The following is a 26,042-nucleotide window of genomic DNA, read 5'->3' as shown; positions in this document are numbered from 1 at the left end:
TATAAATCTCCACGACCATAAAGTCTGACAGTGACCCTTATAGGGTACGGTATAAATCAAACAATGTCAAACATTAATTTCATGTGTTTTCATTTTTTATTTGCAAATCATTTTTTGACATCTCATCAAAAATGAAAAAGAATATGGAAGTCTGGGCATTTACAGGGCTGATGACCGTCATATGCTGTTTAAGTGATCACTTTACACACGTGTAAAATTCAAATTCCATTATTGACAACCACAGTACTCAAATTCTTGGAAGTTATATATATATATATATATATATATATATATATATATATATATATATATATATATATATATATATATATATATATATATATTTACATATATATAAATATATATAACGTCTTTATTTATCTTCTGAATTTCTACATAAATATGTATTTGTATATATATATATATATATATATATATATATATATATATATATATATATATATATATATATATATATATGTATATATATATATATATATATATATATATATATATATATATATATATATATATATATATATATATATATATATATATATATATATATATATATATATATATATATATATATATATATATATATATATATATATATATATATATATATATATATATATATATATATTTATATATATATAAATATATATTTATAGATATATATACATACATATGAACCAATTTAGAAACGTTGTTCTTGAATCAACAGAATTTCACTACAGACATCTATTGGTGAGATGAAAAGAAGCTTTTTATTTTCAAGAATTCATCCCTTTGCCGCACATTCGTCTGAGAGAACACATTTTGACGGCATTCAGTCTACTTTCATTTTTCTTTTGCCAATACCATACATTGAAAAAATCAGTAATTATTATTATTTAATAAAATACGACAACGGAATTTACTTTTTTTCATGAAAGGTGTGTTGAGAGATGGGTTGGAAATGTTAATTGAATGAGTGGAGAAAGGATAACGTAAAACAAATTTATGAGGCAAATGTTGTTAATAATGGACGCAGAGAAAGACCGAGGAATACTTGGCATGATCAAGTATTTCAAATGATTGAAAGTGGTCAGGTCAAAGTTGGGAATAATCGGCGTGTCTGTGTGTAAAAGATGCATGAACGTGGAGGAGGCGAAGATTGTGGGCAAAGACTGATTGGCATTCTATTCTCTCTGCCTACCTCGTCGGTGAAGTGGCGGAATGGTTAGCATTTTTTTATATAATAAAAAGTGTAAAAAATAATAGAAGAAAAATACGTCTTTATATCCTGTAGGTTAATGATACATTATTTTAAAAGTCTTTCTATGAGCATGTTTCAGACTAATATGTTACATAAAAATCCGGTAGATGGCAGTGTTACCTAAAATATCAAAAAGTTCATAGATGTCGCTCAGCAAAAAACTCGACCATATTTTTCTTCGTCTATGTTAAGATGTCTAAAACGTATAAATAACCCCCTGGTGGAGAAACCCAGATTTGTGAAAAAAATATTTAGACACACTCAAAATATTGGGAAAATTCGTATCTATATAAGTAATATATTTTATTTTTAATACTTTTTCACATTTAAAAAAAATATATTTGAATGGCGTTTTTATTCAAATCACGGGTTTGTTAAATATCCGGTTACATTAATAATAGCGACATCTGCAAATTAACAGTTAAATTTTAATTATCATTGCTTTAGAACAATTGAGTAGTAGAATAATCACATTTTGATTATTTTTTTAAATTTTCTGTCGTGTGTGGTCCCGTGGTTAGTGTCGCAGACTCTTAAGTCAGAGTTTTACGGTTCGAACCCACTCTACCACAATTCGATACCCATTTCTAATAATAATCCGCTTAGGCTCACAGAAATAGTACGAAAATGTAATATTTGTGTAAATAATAAAAACACAAATATTTTTTTTTCTACATAAAGAAAAAATTCATCTTGAGTTGAACGTGATTCCTTACTTATTAGGCACGAATACAGCCAATTTAACTAAAAACTATAACATATTTTTTGAATTGGTTCATGTGTTATGATTTTTATTTTCGTAATTTTAATTCAGGTCTTTATTTACTACATGTAGTATATAATTCCATCTAGGCTTACATTACGATAAGTAATATTATATGCAGTGGCGTGTACAGGGAATTGATTGGGGTAGGCAATAGAGGTAGTAAGGTAAGCTGGTAGGTACTACTTAGTAAGGTTTAATAGGTACTGGTTGCGTTTTTATATTTTTTTATACTTTGTAAGTTAGGATAGGCACTGCTTTTCTGCCTATATGGAATGCTCTCCCCTGATATGATATTTTTCTTGGTGGGTTACAATCTTTGTGATATTTGGTTTGCTTCTGAAATGGTCAATATCCACCCAGCTCTATCCTTCGCTCGTATCTTCAATGTCTTCATGTCGGAGATAATATGGTCCATGTAGTTTAAGTTTCATCTGTAGTTCGTGGCTTCGCAAATACCTTCCGCGATCGTAAGAAGCAGGCCTGGATGTCTTATATTATGACCTTTACATTTGAGTCGATATTGTGCTACTTATATAACATAATTATGATAAATTATTAGTATTACATTGTATTTTAAAAATATTATTTTCAGTAATGGGCAGTGATCAGACAAATGCCAGGTCGTAAGCCCTAGGATGTTAAAACTTCCATCTTCTTTCGTTTTAAAACGATAAATGCTATATGTATATATAAACACACACATATATATATAAATATATATATATATATGTATATTTTTATATATATATATATATATATATATATATATATATATATATATATATATATATATATATATATATATATATATATAAATATATATATATATTTATATATATATAAATATATATATATATATATATATATATATATATATATATATATATATATATATATATATATAAATATATATATATATTTATATATATATAAATATATATATATATATATATATATATATATATATATATATATATATATATATATATATATATATATATATATATATATATATATATATATATATATATATATATATATATATATAAATATATATATATATATATATATATATATATATATATATATATATATATATATATATATATATATATATATATATATATATATATATATATATATATATATATATATATATATATATATATATATATATATATATATATATATATATATATATATATATATATATGTATGTATATATATATATATATATATATATATATATATATATATATATATATATATATATATATATATACATATATATATATATATATATATATATATATATATATATATATATATATATATATATATATATATATATATACATATATATATTTATATATATATATACAAATACATATTTATGTAGAAATTCAGAAGATAAATAAAGACGCAGGGATGTTTGTTACATAAATTTATTCGTTTTCAGTTCTATATACAATGAAACAAAAAAAAATATTACAAGAGTAGAAAATAAATAATTCACAAGTTCACGTTATAACGTAAAAAGGTGAAGGAACGGTATAGTCAAAGTGTGAACGTGCATGTGTTATTATTGAGATAAATGATGGAGCAGAAGAAAACAAGTGTGTAGGTTGTAAAAAAACAGCGGTGAATGAAGAGAGATTTAGAGAATCTAAGGAATTGTATTAAAATAGAAATAATAGAATGGAGAGGAAGCATGATGCTGTGCAATAATTAAAAGCCATTAAAACAATTATTATCACAGATTTAAAATATTTTAAGATGTGGTCAAATAAGTAAAAGAGGATAGAGTGTGGTAAAATTAAGTAAAAAAAAGACAGTGCAAAAATTAATACGTGCTTTATAAACAATGCTTTAAAGAAAGATTTGTTTTTCGCTTATCATTCTTATGTCACCAATTAATATAATCGATGAACAATCCTTCAAAAAATACATATATTGGATAGTTATTTTTTATCAGTAGTGTACTACTGTAGTTAAATCAAATGATTTATAAAAAATCTATTTAATAGTAAAAAAATACAAAATACTTTGACGGATTACTAATGGACTCTATATTAGTTTGAAGTTATGTACTGTTATAATGATTTAATACTTAAAGAGTAATGAGTTATTGTATTTCTAAATATTTGTAAGATGTGCGTAAATAACAAGTCTGTATATAAAATTGTATGGTATTTAAAAATACGTGTATATTATACATATAAAAGGGTTAGAGGTAGGACGAAGTAGGAATTTAGGTGCAGTAGGAATAACAGGAAATCATAGGAGATAAGAGGTGTTTAGGTCTGGGTATCGTAATTTCACTTATTGAGGGTAGTAATGTCCAGCGAAGTCGAGGGCAGCGCGATCGGCTTGCTTCTTGGCGAATTCTTCAGGATGTTCCTTCTGCTCTCTTGCTAGCCTCTCCTGAAAATAAAATTTAAAATAAACAGAGACCTTTTACTGAAATTGTCGTCAGTGAATTTCACATCCAAAACAGTAGTATGTGCTATACATACAACAAAATTGGTCTGCTTCAAAATCTTACTGAAAAATTCTCTCGTAATACATGCAGGGTTTTTTTGAAATTAAAGTGTCGGCTGTGGTCCCGTGGTTGAGTGAGAGTTTCTCGGTTCGAACTCACTCTACCACACTTTGATACCTATTTCTAATAATGAGCCGCTTAGGCTTTTTTTTTATCAGAAATAGTATTAAATTTAAATATTTTTGCAAGTAATAAAAACACAAATATTCATCTTTTTCAAATAAAAAAAGGTCTCGGAACTTACTACATATCAATCTTTCTACTAAAAAAAGATATTAAAATATCATTTAAATATTCATTTTAATACCATATTTTACCATGTTCACGAATTATATAAATATAGATTGTAATTACGTAAGCACAAAAATTGTTTCATCTAATTGATTCAAAAAATTTTAAAAAAATATATATAAATATCCATAAAAAGGCATTTTATATACCTCAATGTCAAATTTTCAAAACAGTCAACGATTTATTTAAAAATATTAAAGAATTTTAACAAAATAACATAATTTTTTTTAATGGAATTGATAATATAATTTTTTAAGTACGAGCATTTTAATGATACAGGTTATTTATCAGATTAAAACCACAGTTCGAATAGATTCTGTGAAAATATAAAAATGGGTGGATAGCCAGTGCCTGAATAACATGTTATTTTATTAGACCCAACCACGCCTTTGATATAATAATAATAAAATATGTGGTATTATTATTCAATCTATCATGCAATTTATCATATATTCAATTTGAATTTTGATATTTAATAGTGATAAATTGAGATGGGTTAATTCTCACGACCCTGAGCAGATTTTGTGAAGATTTTGAGAAGGTGTGGTATGAGTCGACAGGGTCTTTTCACAATTTAAAAAATGTAAATAAAAAACACCTGAACGCAAAACGACGTATGATAGATGTTCAATTGGTGGAATAAGGATTTGAACACTTGAGGTACTGTCTAGAGCTGCCAACACATGGACATATACTCTCAGAAGGGACCTGATATGACACATAAACAATAAGAGATCTATACCCCCTGATGAGCATCGTACAAAATAAAATTAAAGAGCTTTCAAGGTTTTCAAGACTATGTTAGTGACAAGCTTTCAATGGGGTAAGTTGGTGACACAGTAGTGACAACAACATTCCGCCATTGAATGTGTAAAGGTTGTAAAATAAGATATTAAAACAGTCGAGAATAAAGAGAGATTTAGAAAATCCAAGGAAGTATTTTAAAATAGAAATAACATAATGAACAAGAAGAACCATGCTGTTGCATTGACACCAACTTTTACCCGCTTTCTAGAGCATTCTAGATTAGTCTTTCCTACAAAGCGATCACTCTTTGTTGGAGAGACTAATCGACTTTGGTTTATTCAATATACTTACTAATAAGTATATGGAATGAACCCAAGTCAAGGAACTAGCAATCCTTTACTGATAATATTCCACTACCTAAATCCATAACAGGCGCTGTCGCGGGCTCGAATCCCAGATGGCTCAAATAAAATAAGAGTGTTTTTTTTTAAAACCCTAGTAATGATTGCAACAACTTTCTGCACCTAATAATAAAGGAGACGATCGAGGGAACAAACGCCAGAGAACGCCCCACCGCGAATATTTTTGAGACTTATACGAAGACATGGACTGTTCGACGTATGAGGAGCTGAAGAGGGTTTCGCAAAATAGACCAAAGTGGCAAAGAGGGTGTCAATTGTTGCTGCAGACCAATCTACAGGATTGTGACAAAAGACGAAGAAGTATCAGCTTGCCTTCATATAATTGATGAGCAACTTAACTTACATCAATAATTTGACGCAGTTCTCTATGATTAAGAAGAATAAGAAGTCCGTCGTCGACATCGGACATCGGAAATAAAGACTCTACGACCCATTGCAGGCCTAACACTTCGCGACAGAGTTAAAAACTCAGATATAAGAAAAATCTGCGATGTTGAAGATGTTGTGCGATGGGAAGAGAAAGAAGACGTTTCTTAGGAGATCATGTGAGAAGAGCGAGTTCGGATCGAGTAGTGAGGGTGGCACACACATAGCAGCATAGGTGGGGTCAGACCCCCAGGAAGACCACCTAAACGATGGAAGGATAGCTGGTCTTCCACCTCCCAGGAGCGACCCAAGAATGACAGGACCTAGTCCTAAAAGAAGAAAAGTCCGTACCTCGTTAGCCTTGATGCCAGCGTAGATGAGGTCCAGCCCCTTCTGGATCTCGGGCGACACCGGGGGTGGTGTGGGGATATGAGGACCGGTGGCCCGGAAGCCGAACTCATCAGCAGTGTACTCCACGGTGATGAGCTGGCCGTCCGGGGCGCTGTAGGAGTAGGAGCCGTGCTGCACCAGAGATGGAATCTCATTCTCGGCGTTGTTCTTCAAGAAACCAGTCTCTTCGGCGATGATGTTGTTCCCGGTTTCGTATCTAAAAATTTAAGTACCTACTCATTAGTCCTCATTTGTATTTCAGTTTTGTTCTGGCTTTTCTTGGTGTAAGTAAATTCTACATGATTTTGAGTTTTCACAAATCTGGATTATCTCCAATTATAGGAGTTATTATTCATGTTATTTTTTGACATATCGCTCACTCCTTTAAAGAACGTCATAAATAAAAAAAACTTAATTTTTCAGGAGGACTTTTTTAAATTTTAAAAATATAATACAATCCGCCTCCGTAGTGTAATGGTCAGCACGCTCGGCTACCGTTCTGGAGGTCCCGGGTTCGATTCCCAAGGGGGGTAAAATAAATATAAGTGATTTTTTCACTGTCATATTTATTCAATATTACCCTGGACTGGAACCTGAAGCGGAGGGCTGATCACCTTTCCTTCATGTGTAAACGATCAAGATAACACTGCGTTTATATGACGCAGTGCCCTATGCACCATTGGGGTGCGGATAAGGGTTTTATTATTATTTTATTTAAAACAATGGATTAAAAATAAATATCAAGCCAATTATTCAACTTTTTACTGTGCAACAGATTTTTTTAGGTGAAACCTGACGGTTTTTCTCCATTTGAAAACTATTTAGTGTATTTATAAAAATAATTAAATAATATCTTTTTTTCAAAATGCAAAAACAACACTTTCTGCCATGTGGCGGGTAAATTTTGATTTAAAAATATGCCACTTTTGCTGGGATATAGTATATTTTTTGGGCATTCCGAAAACATGCACAACTAAAAATTTATGATTTTTTATTTATGACGTTCTTGAAAGGAGTGAGCGATACAGCCTATGACGGTCGTAAGACCCGTAAATGCCCAGAGATCAATATTCTTTTTAGTATTTTTTGTCAAAAATGATATAACTATTTGTTTAACTGTTAACTGTATAGTTATGATGTGTGTTTCTATCTATTGTAAAAAAATCCTCATCGTAATTATACTTGAGTTTTGTATTGGCATTTCTTGGTAGAACAACATTTTTCAGGCGTCTCACAGAATAGAAAATAGTTCGTGAAGGACCCTGCACACATATGAAAATTAAAAGATGTACTACGTTGTATTTTATTGTTTTAAAAACACATAAAAATCAATTTTATGACAATTGTATTGCCTTGTTATGGCATTTTTAAACGATAGTCTCTGGTATTATAAAAGCTTACTGAAATCAACCAAAGATATGACGTGTGAATTATATGTTATATGTATGAGTTTCTAAAATTCAATATAAGTCAATCTAAGCAGTGTGGTGGAATAGTACTATCACTTAAACGAGTCTATGACAGGTCGTAAGCTCTGAAATGCTTTGGCTTCCATTTTATTTCTTAAAAGAAATGTTTCGTTTCAAGTTGAGAACCTTTTGAATATACATAAATCAGTATGTATCAAAGATTTTTTGTTTTGTAGTTAATGGTCGAACTGAAATTCCGAGAAAACTTTTTTTCATAAATCACCATGTAATTATATATTCCTTGATGCAATTCAATACGTGAGAAGCTCGCTTGGATGCCTTATCAAAGAGTGATTTATTTTTTGTGCAATTCAGGATATCATCTTTGATAAAATAATATTTTATGATCGTAGAATTTTTAATATTATACATATACATTTCACATTTACATAATTCATAGTCTATCGTAGACGAATCAATCCTATTTTAAAATCGATCATGATATTTTTCATATATATTTTGTACAAGCATTGTTTACTTTGTGGTATGGTTATATAACACTCTCCTTATCATTCATCGTTGACTTTATATAAGTTGGGATCAGCTCTCGTCCTCAGGTTATAGGTCCTTCTATCACGTCACCTTCGAATCATGTTATCTTTCTGCAGCATCCATGAATTCGTTGGTCTTCCTTTAGATGGCTTTCGAGGAAGATCCATGGCGATTGCCTATGTGCCCATACCATTTCAATTGCCTTTCCTCTACCTTACTATTTATGTCTGTTAAACTCAGGCTTTCACGAATACTTGAACTCTTTATTTTCTACGTAAAGATGTCAAAAATCTAAACAAAAGTATAATAACTACTAAGTGGATATTCTAGATAAGTGAACAAACTAGCCTATGATCGGTTTTAAAACCAGGTGGTAGACTACCGTGTTCTTCTTCATCTATATTAAGTAATTAATAAAGATAAAACTTTGGTAAATATCACATCATGCAGATCTGTTACTTGCTTAAAATATTGTGAAAGTTATTATCAATTCATTGTATAATATATTTTAAACAAACTTCTGCAGAATATAATAGCACATCGCTGAATGCTAATTCATCTTTGATGACATAAGAAATTGCCAGACGATCTTTCACAGTTTGCATGTATGTACAATTTTGCAGAGTAAAATTGAGGAAACTAATACGCTATGATGCTATGAGATTCTTCTCTTTGCATATTGCCCAAGAAGAAAGTGTGTCATCCCACCGTTTGAGGTCAGAAACGTAACGAGTGGTAATATTTCAAATATTACCACAGTATATGAATATTTCATTGACTAGGTATCGAAACTATAAATATTATGTCATAATATCTCTGTATAACAAATAGCAACGATTCGTTTAAAGGTCAGAGAGAAATTTAAGACAGCTTAAGAAGTAGAAATCTTGAATGTTCTACCTTGGATAATAATAACGCTATAAAAAATAAAGTGATATGCACACTGTGTAAAAAACACGTGAAGAAATCACGTGTTTTTTACACTAAGAAACTGGACAGAAGAAACTGGACTGTTGACTGTTGTCACTTAGGCCATGGCTTCGAACCATGTTTTCTCTTTGCAGCATCCACGAATTTTTTGGTCTTCCTCTAGATATCTTTCGAAGAAGATCCATTTATATTGCCAGGTTTACGACATGCTTGGGTTTTCAGTGTCCTATATGCCCATACCATCTTTCCTCTACCTTTCTATTTATGTCTGTTACGCCCAGGCTTACACGAATGCGTGAAATCTTTATTTTGTCTCTACATAAACCACAATAAAAAGTTGAGATATCCATAATATTTCTTTTTTACTTACGATGTCTTGTAGCTGCCATCTGTTTCCTGTTCTTTAGCGAATTTGATGATGGGAATCCAGGTTGTGGTCTCTGAAGGATCTCTGGCCTTGAAGTCTTGGGGCTTGTAGGATTCTTGCTTGTATGCCTCTTGCTTGTAGGCCTCTTGCTTGTAGCTCTGCTGCTGAGGCTGGTTGTAGTTCTGCTGCGGCTGGTTGTAGTCCGGTACGTTGATGGGCTGGCGGTAGTCTTGATCACTGGGTTGCTGCTGCTGGTCTAGACTCCTTTGCTGCTGTGGCTGTTGTTGCTGCTTCGGCTGCAGACGGCGCTGAGGCGAGGCCACGGCAAACGCCACCAGGATTGCGAAAATCTGCAATTAGGAAACAGAAATATTAGTTTAAACCGAACACATTTTTAAGGTTTTATTGTCAATAAAGTAAACTGCATTAAAATGGTGTTTTTTTTAAACTACGTTTATTAATTTGTTTATATATCTCTGAAAACTTATTTAAAAAGCATTTTTGACTTTGTGGTATAGTAATATAATATTCTCCTTATCATTCATGAGGAGATTCGTAAATGAGCGAAGAAACGCAGATCGTTTGCAAAAACAGATCGGTGTGGCGTTCTATTTTGTTTGCCTCCCACTGCGGGGAAGCGTCGTGATGGTTTGTTAGTTAAATGAAATTGTAGTTTAAAAACGTTTATTTATTTTTGCAATCGATGCCCTGAAGGCGTTTTGATGGTGATTATTAAATGGTTTTATCTATTTATAGTCCATATATAGCATATATAATGATTTTTCTTTCACAATCTCAGTTCCCACGTTTCATTTTCTAGCAAATTACTATGAAAATGGCAATATATTTTAAACAGAATCTAACACATACCTCTTTTGGTTAAACCAGCTTTGATAATTATGCCATAAAGTTGTATGTTCATCTTGCTTCCATTATCCAAAAAATATAAAATTAAAAAACTAAACGAAGTATAAAAGAGCTTTATTTTTAATGTTTTTCGCAGATACTTCGGCATAGTTTATAAACTTTATAAAATTAAACAACTTTGTTTTAACCACTTTTTTATTAAAAGTTCACTTTAACCAACCGGTTTCGTGTACTAATTGCTAATTGTGCGTTTCTACGCAAAGCACAATAAAAATAACATTTAGGATTTTTACGGAGTGTGTGGAAGTTTTTGGTAAGGGAATGTAATTAATTATGAGTATTTTAATATTTTTAATGTTTTAGAATTTAATAAATCCTGATGATGACAAGGTTCTTGTCGAAACTGGTAGGTTAAAGTGTACTTATAATAAAAAAGTGGTTAAAACAAAGTTGTTTAATTTTATAAAGTTTATAAAAAAAACTATTCATAAATGTATAATGTAGTTGGATTATTCTGAGATGCCTAAAAATCAATAATGAATATCAAACAGGAAATATTCAACAAATTTCAAGTTACGACGGTCAAACAACTATACGCTTAAACAATCCTTACATATGCATTTAAGAATTACTTTCACACTACACAAGAAGCACCTCCCATCAAAGCACATAAATCACAATTAACACACTTTATGGAAACGTACATAAAACAAGAAAACTACAAGATCCTAAATATAGAAACACATCAGAACAAAACCTAACACATGCCTACCTTCTTTAGTGAAAATAATTTAAAAAGAGCTATTTGTAAATGGATAATGGGTAGATATGAAAAAGATTTTCATCATTCGGCCAAGACGTATTTGATTGCATGCCATAAACAAGTTTTGAAAAATGTGCCCTCACTCGAAACTCAGTGAGGGCACATCATTATAATTTGTAATTTTGTGATGGTGAAATAAAAAATAAAAACATTAAATTAATAATGTTTGTATTCTTAAAATATCAATAAACGTGAACTACGATATTTCAATTGCATTTAGTATACTTTCATCCTTGTTTTGGCAATTCTATGCTTCGGTTCCATACATCAGGGTTGTTTTTTTTTAGATAATAATTTTAAAATGTGCTCTTGGTGTGGAAGAACTCAGTGTGGGCACTTTATCGTAATTTGTAATTACGTGTGTGATGAAATATTACAAATAAAGTAATAGATGCGTGCGTATATTGGTGTAATATTCGATTAAAATGCCATCGATACCGATGTATGTAGGTTACGAACCGATTGGCCAATACCCGAGATCCGATTCCACAGTTCTCAGATTCGAATCAGCGATTGCCCAAGATCTGTCACCTCTCCGCGGCGCATCTCGCTGTGTGGAGATATGGCGATGAGGTAATTTGCATTAAACTACACGCGATGCAATCATTTAACGAAGCCGAACATCTTGTCGGATGAAATTGAAAGTTGCCCTGAGCGAGTTTGAGACGATGAAGACCGCGAGGTGAGGGGAAACGCATATTACCGCAACCTTTTATACTGTAAGGACGTTCTATGTAGGCATTGTACTCAATACCACATTGCTTACTGCAATCCAAAAATCTTGAATCGCTTTCATTCATTTCTTCCACTTCCTCCTACTTATACATCCTCAGATCTGTTTGTACTGTTATCTTTATCTTATTATGTAGACTGGCAGCTGTCACGCCATCGCTTCGGAGGTCTTCCAGGTGGTTTTCTTCTGTCTGGGTTCTCTTGAAAAGCAATTTGAGCAAGTCTATTTTGATATGGGCATTCTAGAATCGTCTTCTACACATCATTTTCCCAAAAATCTAGAGTCATTTTCTTCAATTGGTTATTATTATTCTTTCTTAAAGATCCTCAGATCTGTTTGTTCCGTTATCCTTATCAATATTTGTGGACTTCCAGCTGTCACGCCATCACTTTGGAGGTCTCTTGAAGAGCAATTCGGGCCAGTCTACTTTCTTGTATGGACATTCCAAAATCTTTTTAGCTGTCTTCATCATCTGACTACACATTTTCCGAATTTCCTTGTTCTTTATTCGATCTCTTACATTGTTTCCGGTTATGCACCTCAATATCCGCATTTTTGAAGTTCATAGACGAGATTTGGTTCTCTCTGTGTCTGCTCTGGTCTCTATCTCATATGTGGCAATCGCTCTTACACATGTCATTACTTTGTTTATATATTCTTTTTTCTAAGGTATCCCGATATTATAGCAGCTTTATCGATCTGTCTTAGAGTCTCAATTATCAACTTTCTTCAAAGATATTACTATTTTAGTTTTTCCCTTGAAAAGAAAAATTTTTATTGACAAATATTTCCATTTCATACTGTTTTCGTCAGAGTCAAAAATACGATAGAGAAAATAAAATTTTATTGACTGTTACCTTTTATGTGAATGTGGAAAAGGCGAAGATTGCTTGTAAAGACAGAGTGGTGTAGCGTTCTATTTTCTCTGCCTACCACCGCTTAGTTAGTTTTATATAGAACAGATGTTGTAATACTTTTTACACCGGTGAAAATTTCCAATTTATGGTATCATTATGCTCGATAATTGACAAGTATAGTAAAACCACGATAAAACGGACTTCTATTTAACAAACTTCGTACATAACGGATAAAAAATTCGGCCAAATGTAATGAAAATAAAAAACGTTCTATTAATATAACACACGTTGAAATTGAAGTGTCGCTTCATGTAAACACTTTTTTAGCGGCCATGATAATCACGTCATTTGTCTAGAACTAGAATTTGAGACATAAAGCCATCTTGTTCGTAAACTGCACCTAGCCGGACAACAACAACGCCATAAATTAAGTTTTCAGTGGTTAGATCACATCTCGACGATCTTATAACATTTAATGACTATTCGTCAGATAAAGTACTATATTATACGCATTTTCTTAATTTGATAGTTGATTATAAAAAAAAACAGCAAACTTCAAAAGTGCTAACGAAACTTGATTCCCTTTTTAAAGCAGTACTGTATTACCAAAAGCAAGCGCTTCGATGTCAAACAGCAACGTCACTTCAAGACAATAGATAGAATTTTGTTTGTGTTATGTATTGTTTATTTATATCTAAATAGAGTATTCGTGTTTTTCAAATAAAGATTTGATTTATATTAAAACCTTTTTATATAATAAACTTTCAGTTTTAACGGACACTCTGTCCCTCCAATAAGTCCGTTATATCGAAGTTTCACTGTAATTGGTGCTTAAAATGAATTTGGAACGTTCTGGATTCAACTCTCGAAGCCTGACCTTTGAAATGTGAAGCGAGACCGGTTCCAATGTTTTAAAAGGTCGTCTGTAAAAATAAATGTTATGGAGAATGCCTTAGCGAAGCCCATAACAAAGTTAATTATATATTTTTAAAAATATTACGTAAAGATGTAAACGCTGTTTATGGGTCGTGGAATGAAATACATAATTGCTTTGTTCAAAAATTCAGTTTATGATGATTTTATTGATATCTCACCATAAACGAATGAATTTATTAAAATGAGTGTATGGTCAGAGTATTTACATGGCTTACGATCTGTCATTGGTCAATTGAGGTGATCACCTAACATATTATGTACCATAAACTACTATCTATGCGTTATATATATTCCATAACAGTAAAAATGAAGAAAATTAAAATTGGGTAATTATTTCTTATTATTTATGTGTTTTGAGTGCATAATATTAAAAAGTAATGTATTTAAGGAAGTAAAAAATATGAGAAGAAAAGATTTTTTACTTTTAAATTTATGTAATGAAAGTTTTATTCAAATTTTTGATTTTTGAATATGATTTTTTTTTAAAAATATTTTCTGGTTACGTAATATAAAATAAACTTAAGTTTCAACAGTTATTGATATATGACAAGGGGTTGGCAATAAGGATAAAAGAAGACTGAATACAGTCGAAATGCGATCTCTCGGTGTGGCGAAACCATGTATGATATATGTTTGAATGGTGATTTAAGGAAATAATGCAAGGCAATGTTTGTAATTACAGGCTGAGAAAAGCCAAGAAAAACTTGGCATGATAAAGCATTTAAAATAATTGAAAAATGTCAGGTCAAGAGACGTTTTGTCCGCCTCGCATAGTGTAATAGTCAGCACGATCGGCTACCACTCCGGAAGTCCTGGGTTCGATTCCCAGGGGGAGTAATAAATATAAGTAAATAAGTAAAAGTGATTTTTTCACTCCGATATTTATTCAATATTACCCTTGACCGGTACCTGAAGTGGAGGGCTGATCACTTCCTTCATGTGCTAACGAGCGAGATAACACTGCGTTTATATGATGCAGTGCCCTATGCACCATTGGGGTGCAGATAAGGGTTTAAAGAAGAAGAAGATGCATGACAAGATACACGTATCAGTGTGAAAGATGCGAATATTGTTTGGATAGACAGATTTGTGTGGCGTTCTTTTCTGTTCCCTCTGTCTACCCCTGTGGGATAGTCAGTCAATTAGTTAATTAGAAAGTATTGATAACAGTCTTCATAAAAATAAGAATATATTACGATATTACAAAGTCGATTATAATATTTTGAAATTTCAGGCCGTGTGATATTTCATAAAAATTTTTCAGCATGTGAAAATTAAATTCAGACACTAATAGCGCATAGTTTCGAAGGTGATCGATTCTCACAGGTAGGTACTCACGATATATTTTTTGCAACGAACGTCATGAACATATAGTGAAATGGGCTTGTTTTATTCTATTAATTTTTAATTTTCTTAAGTTTGTATGATTGTTCCCGATGAGGTTTTAGCAACACATGAAATATTGCAATAGTGACCTTTAACGATAAGAATTATCAACAATTTATAATTATTTATTCTCAGACTTTTGAGTGTGTACAAATACTAATTCACAAATCTGAATTATTTCCAATTATTATTTATTCTATTAGACAGTGAATTATTCAGCCTACGGATGATATATCGATATTAGAGGTGTCTTTGGGTATGTGGGATGAAACATATATTTTTTTTAAATGTGTGTATAATTGGATTACTGGGTATTTACAAGGCTTTCGACCTAACATAGCCTGGTTAAAATGATCACTTTATATACGTGTAACGTTCTCCATTATACCTAAGATGGACAACCACACTACAAATTTTTTTAACTCATATAAATCATATATTTCACATGTATTGAGTGAGTTTACAGCAGTATCTTTGGTTGATTTGAATAAGCTTTTTATTTGGCAGAGAGCTTTTTATATTAAAATGTATACAAGATCATTCCCGAATTATTTTACGTACTGGGAGACGCTTGAAAACATGATTTTCAATTTGAATGAAGCTATTAACCAGTATTTATTTCACAATATTTTGGCCAGTTATTTATTCAACAACATTTTAGGTGTGTCCAAATCCTTGTTCACAAATACTTAGTTATTTTTATATGTGAAAATGTGAGAAACTCCTAAGTGGAGGAATTCAGATTTGTTAAAAAGAATTTTGACACCCTTGAAATGTTGTGTATATATTACTTACTTACTTATAACCCTTATCCGCACCCAATGGTGCATAAGGCACTGCATCGAATTGAAGCAGTGTTATCTTGATCATTACTTACACGAAGGCAAGGTGATCACTCTTGCGCTTCAGGAACCAATCCAGAGTAATATCAAATAAATATTACAGTGTAAAATCAGTTATATTTTTTTTCACCCCCCCTGGGAATCGAACCCGGGACCTCCAGCACGGTAGCTAAACACGCTGACCATTACACCACAGAGGCGGACAGAGGTGTATATGTATATTAAGTGGGCAAATCATAAGCGTCATAAAAACAATTTATATCATGGGTTCAGGTGTCTCCTAGTATGTAAAATAATTCGTTGGGAATCTTGCATTAATTTAATATAGTGTTTCTGCTATTTTAGCTTATTTAAATCAAACATAATCAATAGATGGTGCTGAGAACTCATATCGCTCACTCCTTTCAAGAACGTCATAAATCAAAAATCGACAATTTTCATTAGTGCATGTTTTCGGAGTGCCCAGAAAATGTACTATATCCCAGCAAAAGAGCAATATTTTACAGTTAATATTTACCCGCTACAGGGCAAAAAGTGTTGTTTTTGCATTTTGAAAAAAAGTTATTGTTTAATTATTTTTTAAACATACTAAATATTTTTTAAATGGAGAAAAAAACCTTCAGGTTTTACCTAAAAAGATCTGTTGTACAGTAAAAAGTTCAGTAAGTGGCTTGATATTTATTTTTAATACATTGTATAATATTTATAAACGTTAAAAACGTTCTCTTGAAAAATCAAGTTTTTTTATTTATGACGTTCTTGAAAGGAGTGAGCGATATGTGAAATAACGTGACAATTTAAGGATATATGCAAGTTCCAAATTGCTTATAACAAGTAGTAAATACAGTAAATACCCAGACTTCCACATTATTTCATCTGCATTGAGATGTCAACATAATTTTTATCTTATAGATTGATGTGAAAAATAACTATTTAGTAACGTCGTTTCTAATGTTAACATTTTATGTAAATTGTTAATCACCCTTGAAGAAATTCTTCCCTAAAACTAGATAAATTCATTCACTTCCCTTCGTAAATTGTCCAATAAGAAATAATAACAGGCGCCGTGGCATAGTTGGGTAGACGCTTGACTGCGAAACTGGCGTCGCGGGTTCGATTCCCACCAATTGCAAAATTAATTCAAGAAAGATTTATTTTCAATTGGTCTGGGTATTTGTGATGTATTTTTCAAATTTACCTTCCCTATTCTTACTATCCTACCTGCAGATAAGCATCTTAAATAGACGCTTTGCGGGTTATTCCTTTAAAATAAAAATCCATAAATATAGAAGTAAATATCTACATTCAATTAAAACACTTTTGGTAACGTAAATAGAACCTCAAACACAGAGACACATCAAACGAAACATAACACACCTCTTCTGGTCAAAATGATTTTGATTATTACAGAATAAAGTTGTACCTACAACCTGCTTCTATATCCATATCTTATCTTAAAAAATAAAAAATAAAAATATATAATAATAAAAATAAAATATATAATAAAAATAATAAATATTAAAAAATAAAAAAGAGCTTTTCAACAATTCATTATGGATGTAGATATATATGAAATAGATCGCATCCCTCGGCCATATTGTATTTAATTTACAATTTTCTTTCATTATAATTTTATATAAACAAATATTGTAAAATGTATCATTATCTTTGGTAGGGAATGTAATTAACTATGAGTATTTTAATATTTTTAATGTTTAAGAATTTAATATGCCCTGATGATGACAAGATTCTTATCGAAATCGGTTGGTTAAAGTGTATTAATAATTAAAAAGTGGTTAAAACAAAGTTTATAAAATGTGCCACAAAGTATCTACGAAAAACATTCGTTATCATTCATCGTTTACATTGTATTATTAACTTAATCTTTAATTTATTCTTCTACGACTGCCGGTTTTAGAATATTCATTCCATCATCAGGCCAACTGTAGACTGGTAGTATTACGCATAGTACGATGAATGATAGTGATAATGATTTTAATGTGCTAAATATTTTGTAAAATGTGCCCTTGTGTGGGTACATTATTGTAATTTATAATAATTTATTTGATAAAATTAATAAATAAATTGATTAGCTTTGAGTGAAACTTACCAGAACTTTCATTATGACTGGATGTCCTTGCAGATATGTCACTAAGTTAGTCGCTCAGAAACTTGAGCTTTGAGTGGCTCTCCTATTGACCGCGCCGGTATCGAATGTGTAATGCTTTCTTCATTCACAAGCCTCCACGTATATATACTCCTCCCCCGCCCGTTAGCTTACTTTCTTTCTGCCTCGTCGCTTGAGACCTTTCGTTACGGATCTGAGCCCTCTCCGTCTAGACTCAGAAGGCGCTAAGTCCATAAGCCGATGTCGCCATTCTCCATACAAATTCCGCTGCGAGATGGATTAATAAATTTTTAAATCCAGCATTCTTTCCCATCGAACATTTTTCTCTTAACAGTATAGGCGGTAATTGTTTTTAATATATTGTAATAATAAACAAAAAACGATGCACTGAAATCAGATATGGCAACAACAACAAAACAAATCAGCGAAAACTTAACATGCCAAGTTTTCCTCAGTCTTCCTCTGCTCCCTTTTCCACCTATATTTGCAACATAAATTTGTTTTTCCTTCCTTTCCTCACTCATTTTTTCTATGTGTCGAAACCATCTCAACACACCTTTTTAATTTGATGGATTATGCTTATCTCAGCCTTGCATTATTTCCTTGTATCGCCATTCGAATATTTATTTCATGCGAAGTTTTTACGCACGTTCGTATGAGAGAGTGCATTTCGACTACATTCAGTCTACTTTCATCCTTTTTTGCCAACTCCATGCTACACTTTCATGCATTAGGTTAAATACATATAGAAGGTATCAATCAATTGATCCATAAATAAAATTTCCGAAAAATGAGTCGTGTGGTTTTAAATCATTGGTAGAATGATCAATGTCACACGTCTATAACGTGATAATTTAAGCTAGAATGTGGCAGGTCGTAAGCTCTGCAAACGCCCAGAATTCTATATTCTTCTTTATTCATGTTGTATTCTAATATCCTAGTTCTTTAATTTCAAATTTTTTGGAACTCTTAGATATATTTATCAATCTTATGGCATAAAACAAATGAATTCACAACAGCCGTTTATGTTTGATGGAGAAAACTTTTACTAAGCAGAGAACTTTTTAATTAGATGTATCCAAGATCTGAACCTCAGATTATTTTAACATACTGGAAAACGCTGACAATATGATTTTCATTTCTTTATTCAGAGTCATGTAGCGTTTTATTCTCTCGCGGAGTAATGGTTAGTTAGTCACATAGGATATTTATATCTTAATTTTTCTAACCCTTATCCGCATTTAATGGTGTATAGAGCACTGCATCGCATAAAAGCAGTCTCATTTTTATCGTTTTTGTAGTAGTAATAAATTTTGATAATTTATAAAACGCCATTTTCGTACAATATTACCTCAAGGGCGCTTATACACATGAAGGAAAGGTGATAAGCCTTGTGTAACATTATACGTTTTCCACCAAATTTTAAAATTTATTTTGACACGCGTTTCAACGTATTCCGCGTCATTTTCAAACACGGTTGTTAGAAAATGATGCAGAATGCACCGAAACACGTGTTACAATAGATGTTAAGAAATAGTGGTATTCACCAAGTCATTTTACTAAATTGTGTTCATTTTATTTTACCCTGCTGCAAATAAAACTGATTAAATTTAAGTAAGTACTGAAATTTCTTGGTGAAATTGCATTTTATAAAATAAAACAGCAACCATTTAATTCTTTCCATATTTATTTGATTTGACTAGTGGGTTTCGCCGTTTTTGGCATCATAAGACTAGTGTTGATAACGATGAAATCTGGCCAATGGTCAAAACAAAAATTAAAGTGGAAAAAAATATATAATTGTCGTTTTATTATTAAAAAAATCATGATAAATGCTAATTTTCAGCAGAACTGAACTGAACTGAATCTATGCAAAAGCATTAAAAATGTAATAATTAAAATAAAGTTATTATTAATATCTCTTTATTTAAGTTTTATTTGGTATATACCACTGTTCTAGTAATAATAATTTATTTAACAAGTAATATTTCAATTCGAAATAGATAGATATTATAGTGAAATAAGGAAGAAATGTAAAGCTGAGATAAGCATTATCGATAAAATTAAGAAAGGCGTATTGAGATGGTTTGGACATGTAGAACGAATAAGTGAGAAAAGAACGGTAAAACAAATTTATGAGGCGAGTGTAGTTGGGAAAAGAAGCAGAGGAAGACCGAGAAAAACATGGCATGATCAGGTATGCCAAATACTTGAAAGTGGTCAGGTTAGGAGTCGTAACCATCGGCGGGTATGTATGAGGAGATGCATGATGTGGAAGAGGCGAAGAATGTTTGCAAAGACAGAGTGGTGTGGCGTTCTATTTTCTCTGCCTACCCCTGCGGGGAAGCGGCGTGATGGTTAGTTATTTAGTTTTTAGATATTACCACTAAGCGACTGCCGAATCAATCAATAGTTTACTTTTATTGATATCTCAACATACCATACATATGGAAGTCAGGGTATTAACTCAACACAAAGATGGTGCCGAAAACTCGTATGTGAAAGAAGGTGTCAATTAGGGATATATCTACGTGTGAGTTTAAAATATCAACTAACAGTTTTTCCTCTTACAAATATATGTACAAACTAGTCACTTGTCAAATAAAATATATGTGGAAAAAACCATATACTTAAGTGTTATTTTATTTATTGTTTCGGCATTAACTTTGTGGTAAGACATGTTACAATGATTAAAGAAAACACTTCGTTTTTTACCACTTGAGTTTTATTATAGACTACATGTTTAAGAAGTTAAACTTCCATCATTCAGGTCTGTATAATAACATAATAATATAAGTGTTTGTTTTATTCTATAAAATGCAATTTCTTCAAGAGATGTCAGTACAAAACATGAAATGATTTTTTTTTACTACAGTAAAATAATCTAACTTATTTACTGTTACCACATTTTGTATTTTTTAAATCATTACTTTTCTTCTTTAATTTTTTTTTCTTAGACTAACTCCATTACATATTTTTACTTTCATATACCATAGGCCTAACTTCTAAGTGGACAAAACACATAAGTATTTGTGAATAAAAATTCTTACACACTCAAAATACTCTGAAGAAAAATGATTTATATTTGATTTGTTACATAGGTTATTAATGATTTATTTTCACTGAAAAAAAATCTTCTTCTTCTGTTCGTGTCATGTCAGGCCCCCTGACGTCGACTATCACTTAAGAGTAATTGTCCTAGCCTTGGGAAATAATATACCTAGCAAGATTTATGGTAAAAATTTCAAATTCCAACACAACTACCATTCATGGTTTTATAATTATTTATAGACACTTTGGTATGTATTGAATTGTACTTGAATTAGTATTCAGGAGAGGTTTTGCAGCTAAAATAGTGCCGGCACGAAATTCGGTGATCTTTTAACAAGAGATCGTTCGATTTGTTTACAGGATGTACGAGGAGAATGAGATCCTGTTCAGATGCGAATTAATTCAATCTACATGTTATTTTTAGTAAATTTCAACAGGATGTATAAAAAATAAGTACATCTCCATTCGGCGACCACTATCAAGTCGGGATAATCGATAGCCCGCAACTTAATTTTATTTAAATCAAGGTAACATTTTACGTAATAGATTTTTTTGCTTTTGTAAGTAAGTTTTGCTTTGAAATAAATGTATGTTTTTGAAAAGAAAAGAGTCAATGAAAGGTAATCATTATTTTACATTTTTTTAAATATACTTACACATATTATAAAAAAAATCTAAATGAAAACTAATATGTAAAAAAAAACTAAATGAGTAACTATCATATTATTTTTTGACATCTCATCAAAGATGAAGAAGAATGTGGAAGTCTGGGCATTTACGAGTCTGAAGACCGTCATAAGTGGCTGGTTTAAGTGATCACTTTACACACGAGTAACATTCATCAATTCTACCCATTATTGACAACCACACTACTCAAATTCTTGGAAGTTCTATATATATGAACCAATTCAGTAACCTTGTTCTTGAATCACTAGAACTTCACTAGAGACATCTATTGGTGAGATGTAAAATAAGCTTTTTACGAAGCAGAAACTCTTACATATATTAGTATGTGAGGTCCGAATCCAGGATTATAATCACACACATGAGAAACGAAGAAAATACCATTTTCATTTTTATTATTTAAACTTTTAATTTGACCAGATAATTTATTTTCAACATTTTGAGTGTATCCAAATACTTCGCTCACTCCTTTCAAGAACGTCATAAATCAAAAAACTTGATTTTCCAGGAGAACGTTTTTAAAGTTTAAAAATATAATACAATGTTAAAAAATTAATATCAAGCCACTTATTGAACTTTTTATTGTGCAACAGATCTTTTTGGGTAAAACCTGAAGGTTTTTTCTCCATTTGAAAAATATTTAGTATATATCAAAAAATAATTAAACAATACCTTTTCTTCAAAATGCAAAAACAACGCTTTCTGCCCTGTAGCAGGTAAATATTAAGTTAAAAATATGCCACTTTTGCTGGAATATTGTACATTTTCTGGGCATTCCGAAAACATGCACAACTTAAAATTGACGATTTTTGATTTATGACGTTCTTGAAAGGAGTGAGTGACTTGTTTACATTGGAAAATTGAAGATAATCCAGATTTTGTGAAAAGTATTTGGACGTACTCAAAATGTTGTAAATTTATCACACAGTTTGCCATACATTCGCACATTAAAAATAATCCACTTTATTTCACATTACTTTAGAACGTGATGTGTTTGTAGAACGTAGGCGGAAAGGTAAACGAGAGATGAGCGTATTGTATTATGTAAGTAATTTGTGTACGACATTTCTAAGTTTATCTCTGTTCGCGTATTCAGATGGTTAAATAACACTTATTAGGCAACTTTGTTACTGTTGATGTTTCTCGAGCGGACCATATGATTATGAAGTTCGAAATGCGTCACGAAACGTCGGTAAAATGCATCAATTACTCTTCTACAGTAAGCAGTTTGTATGTTTTTGAGTTTGTTCAATTCCCTGTTCCCAAATAACACGTTCCTTTATATATGAGTTCCCACAGCATCTATGGTTTGAAAAAAAATTGTAAAATGTAAATAATAACAGAAAACCCATAATATCGTTAATCGATTCACTTTCTGGTAAAATCTATGCATTATCAATTAGTTTTTACTTGGTAAATACCACTATTTCTTAAAATCTAGTATGACATGTGTTTTGATGCATTCCGCATCATTTTCAAACGGTGATGAAACCCATTATTTAAAAAAAGTTATGTAAAAAGTGGAGAGCTCTAGATTTTAACGTGTCTTTGAAATTTCACTCTCAATCCTCAATATTATTTGTTTTTTATTATATTTCCCAAGTTTGAAAAAGTAGACAATATTTAAAGTTTTTTTATTTTGCAAAAATGTACGAAAACATGATAGGATTAAATGACTGTTTTATTATCAAATCGTGTCTAAGGTCAATGCTATAATCATTGGTTTGGTCCACGCATAGAAATATAATTATCTTTTTTACAAGGCATATAAATCTTATAATTCACCTTAAAAATACCTGCTTAAAGTCGATTTTTAGGCGGAAATAGTTTAAAAAATAGTTTGAAGATTTTTTTACATTTTCTTTCCGGATCTAAATTTTTCGTTACGATTAGTTGATTAAAAAATATATAAATTATACATAAAGTGTGGGCATTTACGGGGCCTAAGACCGTCTAAGGCTGGTTAAAGTAATCACTTTACACACGTGTAACATTCACCAATTCAACCCACGATTGACAGCCATACTACTCAAATTATTGGAACATCTATATGTATTGTTCAAATTTGAAACATAGTGCTTGAATCCACGAGAATTTCACTAGATACATCTATGGTGAGATGAAACAAGCTTTTTATTGAGCAGAAACTCTATCATTTGTATGTGAGGACCGAATCCTGGATTATAATCACAAACATGAGAAACGGTATAAAATATCCTTAAATTTATTTTTATTTTAGCTTTAATTTGACTAGCTAATTTATTGAAAATTTTAGTGTGTCCAAATACTTGTTCACAAATCTGGATTATCTCCAATAAGCATACAAATTTTCTTTTCCAAAATTGACTAATTTAATTACATAGCCGAGCTTGCTGACCATTACACTATGGAGGCGGAAAAATATTAATATACTATAAGTTTAAAGGTCAAATTTTAAACGCATCTATGAATAATCTTTCAAGAATTTTACCAGTGAACATGAATAAAGAGTTTGCCATTTTGTCCGTTTAGCAATGATATCAACTAGCAAGCAGATATCCTTAATCCCATCTTGACGAGATAGATTGAGAAATGCCAAGATCAGGGAAATATGCGAGATCGAAGATGTCGTTAGGTGGGGAAGGCAACGAAGAAGACAATGGTATGCGCATGTGAGGAGAATGGAACCATCCAGACTCCCCCACATCGCATTGTACGGCCAACCCCATGGTAAACGACTCCCGGGCAGACCACCAAAGAGATGGGCCGATAGCTGGGAATCGACGTCGCAGGAGGCTAATCCCTCTTAAAAACAGGCCGTAAGGCCTAAAATAAGAAGAAAAAGAAGAAGACCATCTTGACGACAAGAATTTCTAAATTTAAATTAAAAAAAAGCAAAATTACAAATTAATGAATTTGTATTTTGTAATTTGAATTTATCCTTCGTTTGCGAGATGTTTTGCCATTTCGTTGGAAATCGTGAGAATAAACTCTTGTGATACCATGTATAAAATTAAATCCTGTTAACCATGATAATACTTGGTAATTATATGTTTTTTCACCATGTATTTTATTGCATTTGGGTTAATACTCCCGATTTACACGTTAAGAAAAAAGTAATATGATTACCTGATTATTTATAATAAAATTGATAGAATTGATTACGCATTTTTATCGATTGTTGCGCGGTATGATCGATAATCCTGAAATTATCCAGAGCATTGGTCTGTATGTTCCCGATAGTTACCTAAGACAGCGTCGGCATAGATTGTTTCAGATTCCTATACACAGGACCAACCTGCCGATGGTTATGCCTGTAGGAAGAGCTACCGCTATGTTGAACAATATCACATTGGATATTGATCTGTTCCATGTGTCCGAAGGAGTTTTCCGAAGCGAGATTCTTCTACACATTTAACAAGAGTCTTCTTGTGTAATTTTTAATTTGTTTTTTTTTTTTTAATGTATACGCCTTAAATGTTTATTTGTAATGTATATATTAATTATTGAATAAATTGAATTGAATTGAATTGAATTGAATACATGTTAAATACTCATTATTTTTTTGACATCTCAATATACATCAAGAAAAATATTAAAGTCTGGGCATTTATGGGGCTTTATAGGCTGATTTAAGTGATCACTTTACACACGTATGACATTCTACCCATGATTGACAACCACACTACTAAAATTCTTGGAAGTTCTGTAAA

At 31.3% G+C, this 26,042-nt stretch overlaps 1 protein-coding gene across 1 annotated transcript; it reads right to left on the bottom strand.

The window, feature by feature from the left end:
• Positions 1–3,458: 3,458 nt before the first annotated feature.
• LOC148312964 (uncharacterized) lies at positions 3,459–18,710 on the bottom strand. The gene is made up of 4 exons (XM_088270826.1): positions 18,598–18,710; positions 10,047–10,393; positions 6,747–7,002; positions 3,459–4,451 (listed from the first exon to the last, which is right to left on the bottom strand). Exons 1-4 carry the CDS (start codon positions 18,607–18,609, stop codon positions 4,350–4,352), a joined length of 717 nt encoding a protein of 238 aa, XP_088126952.1. The 5' UTR covers positions 18,610–18,710; the 3' UTR covers positions 3,459–4,349.
• Positions 18,711–26,042: the final 7,332 nt, after the last annotated feature.

The sequence above is a fragment of the Brachycentrus maculatus genome, unplaced genomic scaffold (assembly GCF_059751285.1).
Source record: "Brachycentrus maculatus isolate JH-2025_06_01 unplaced genomic scaffold, ASM5975128v1 h1tg000028l, whole genome shotgun sequence".
Classification (NCBI taxonomy): domain Eukaryota; kingdom Metazoa; phylum Arthropoda; class Insecta; order Trichoptera; family Brachycentridae; genus Brachycentrus; species Brachycentrus maculatus.
Note: the sequence above shows the minus strand (reverse complement) of the source record. Positions and strands in the feature narration are given on the sequence as shown.

Coding starts and splice junctions, on each gene's coding strand:
- LOC148312964 (XM_088270826.1), bottom strand. Junction 7,003..10,046: donor GATGGCAGCTACAAGACATC/GTAAGTAAAAAA, acceptor TTAAATTTTTAG/ATACGAAACCGGGAACAACA. Junction 4,452..6,746: donor CTGGCATCAAGGCTAACGAG/GTACGGACTTTT, acceptor TTTTATTTTCAG/GAGAGGCTAGCAAGAGAGCA.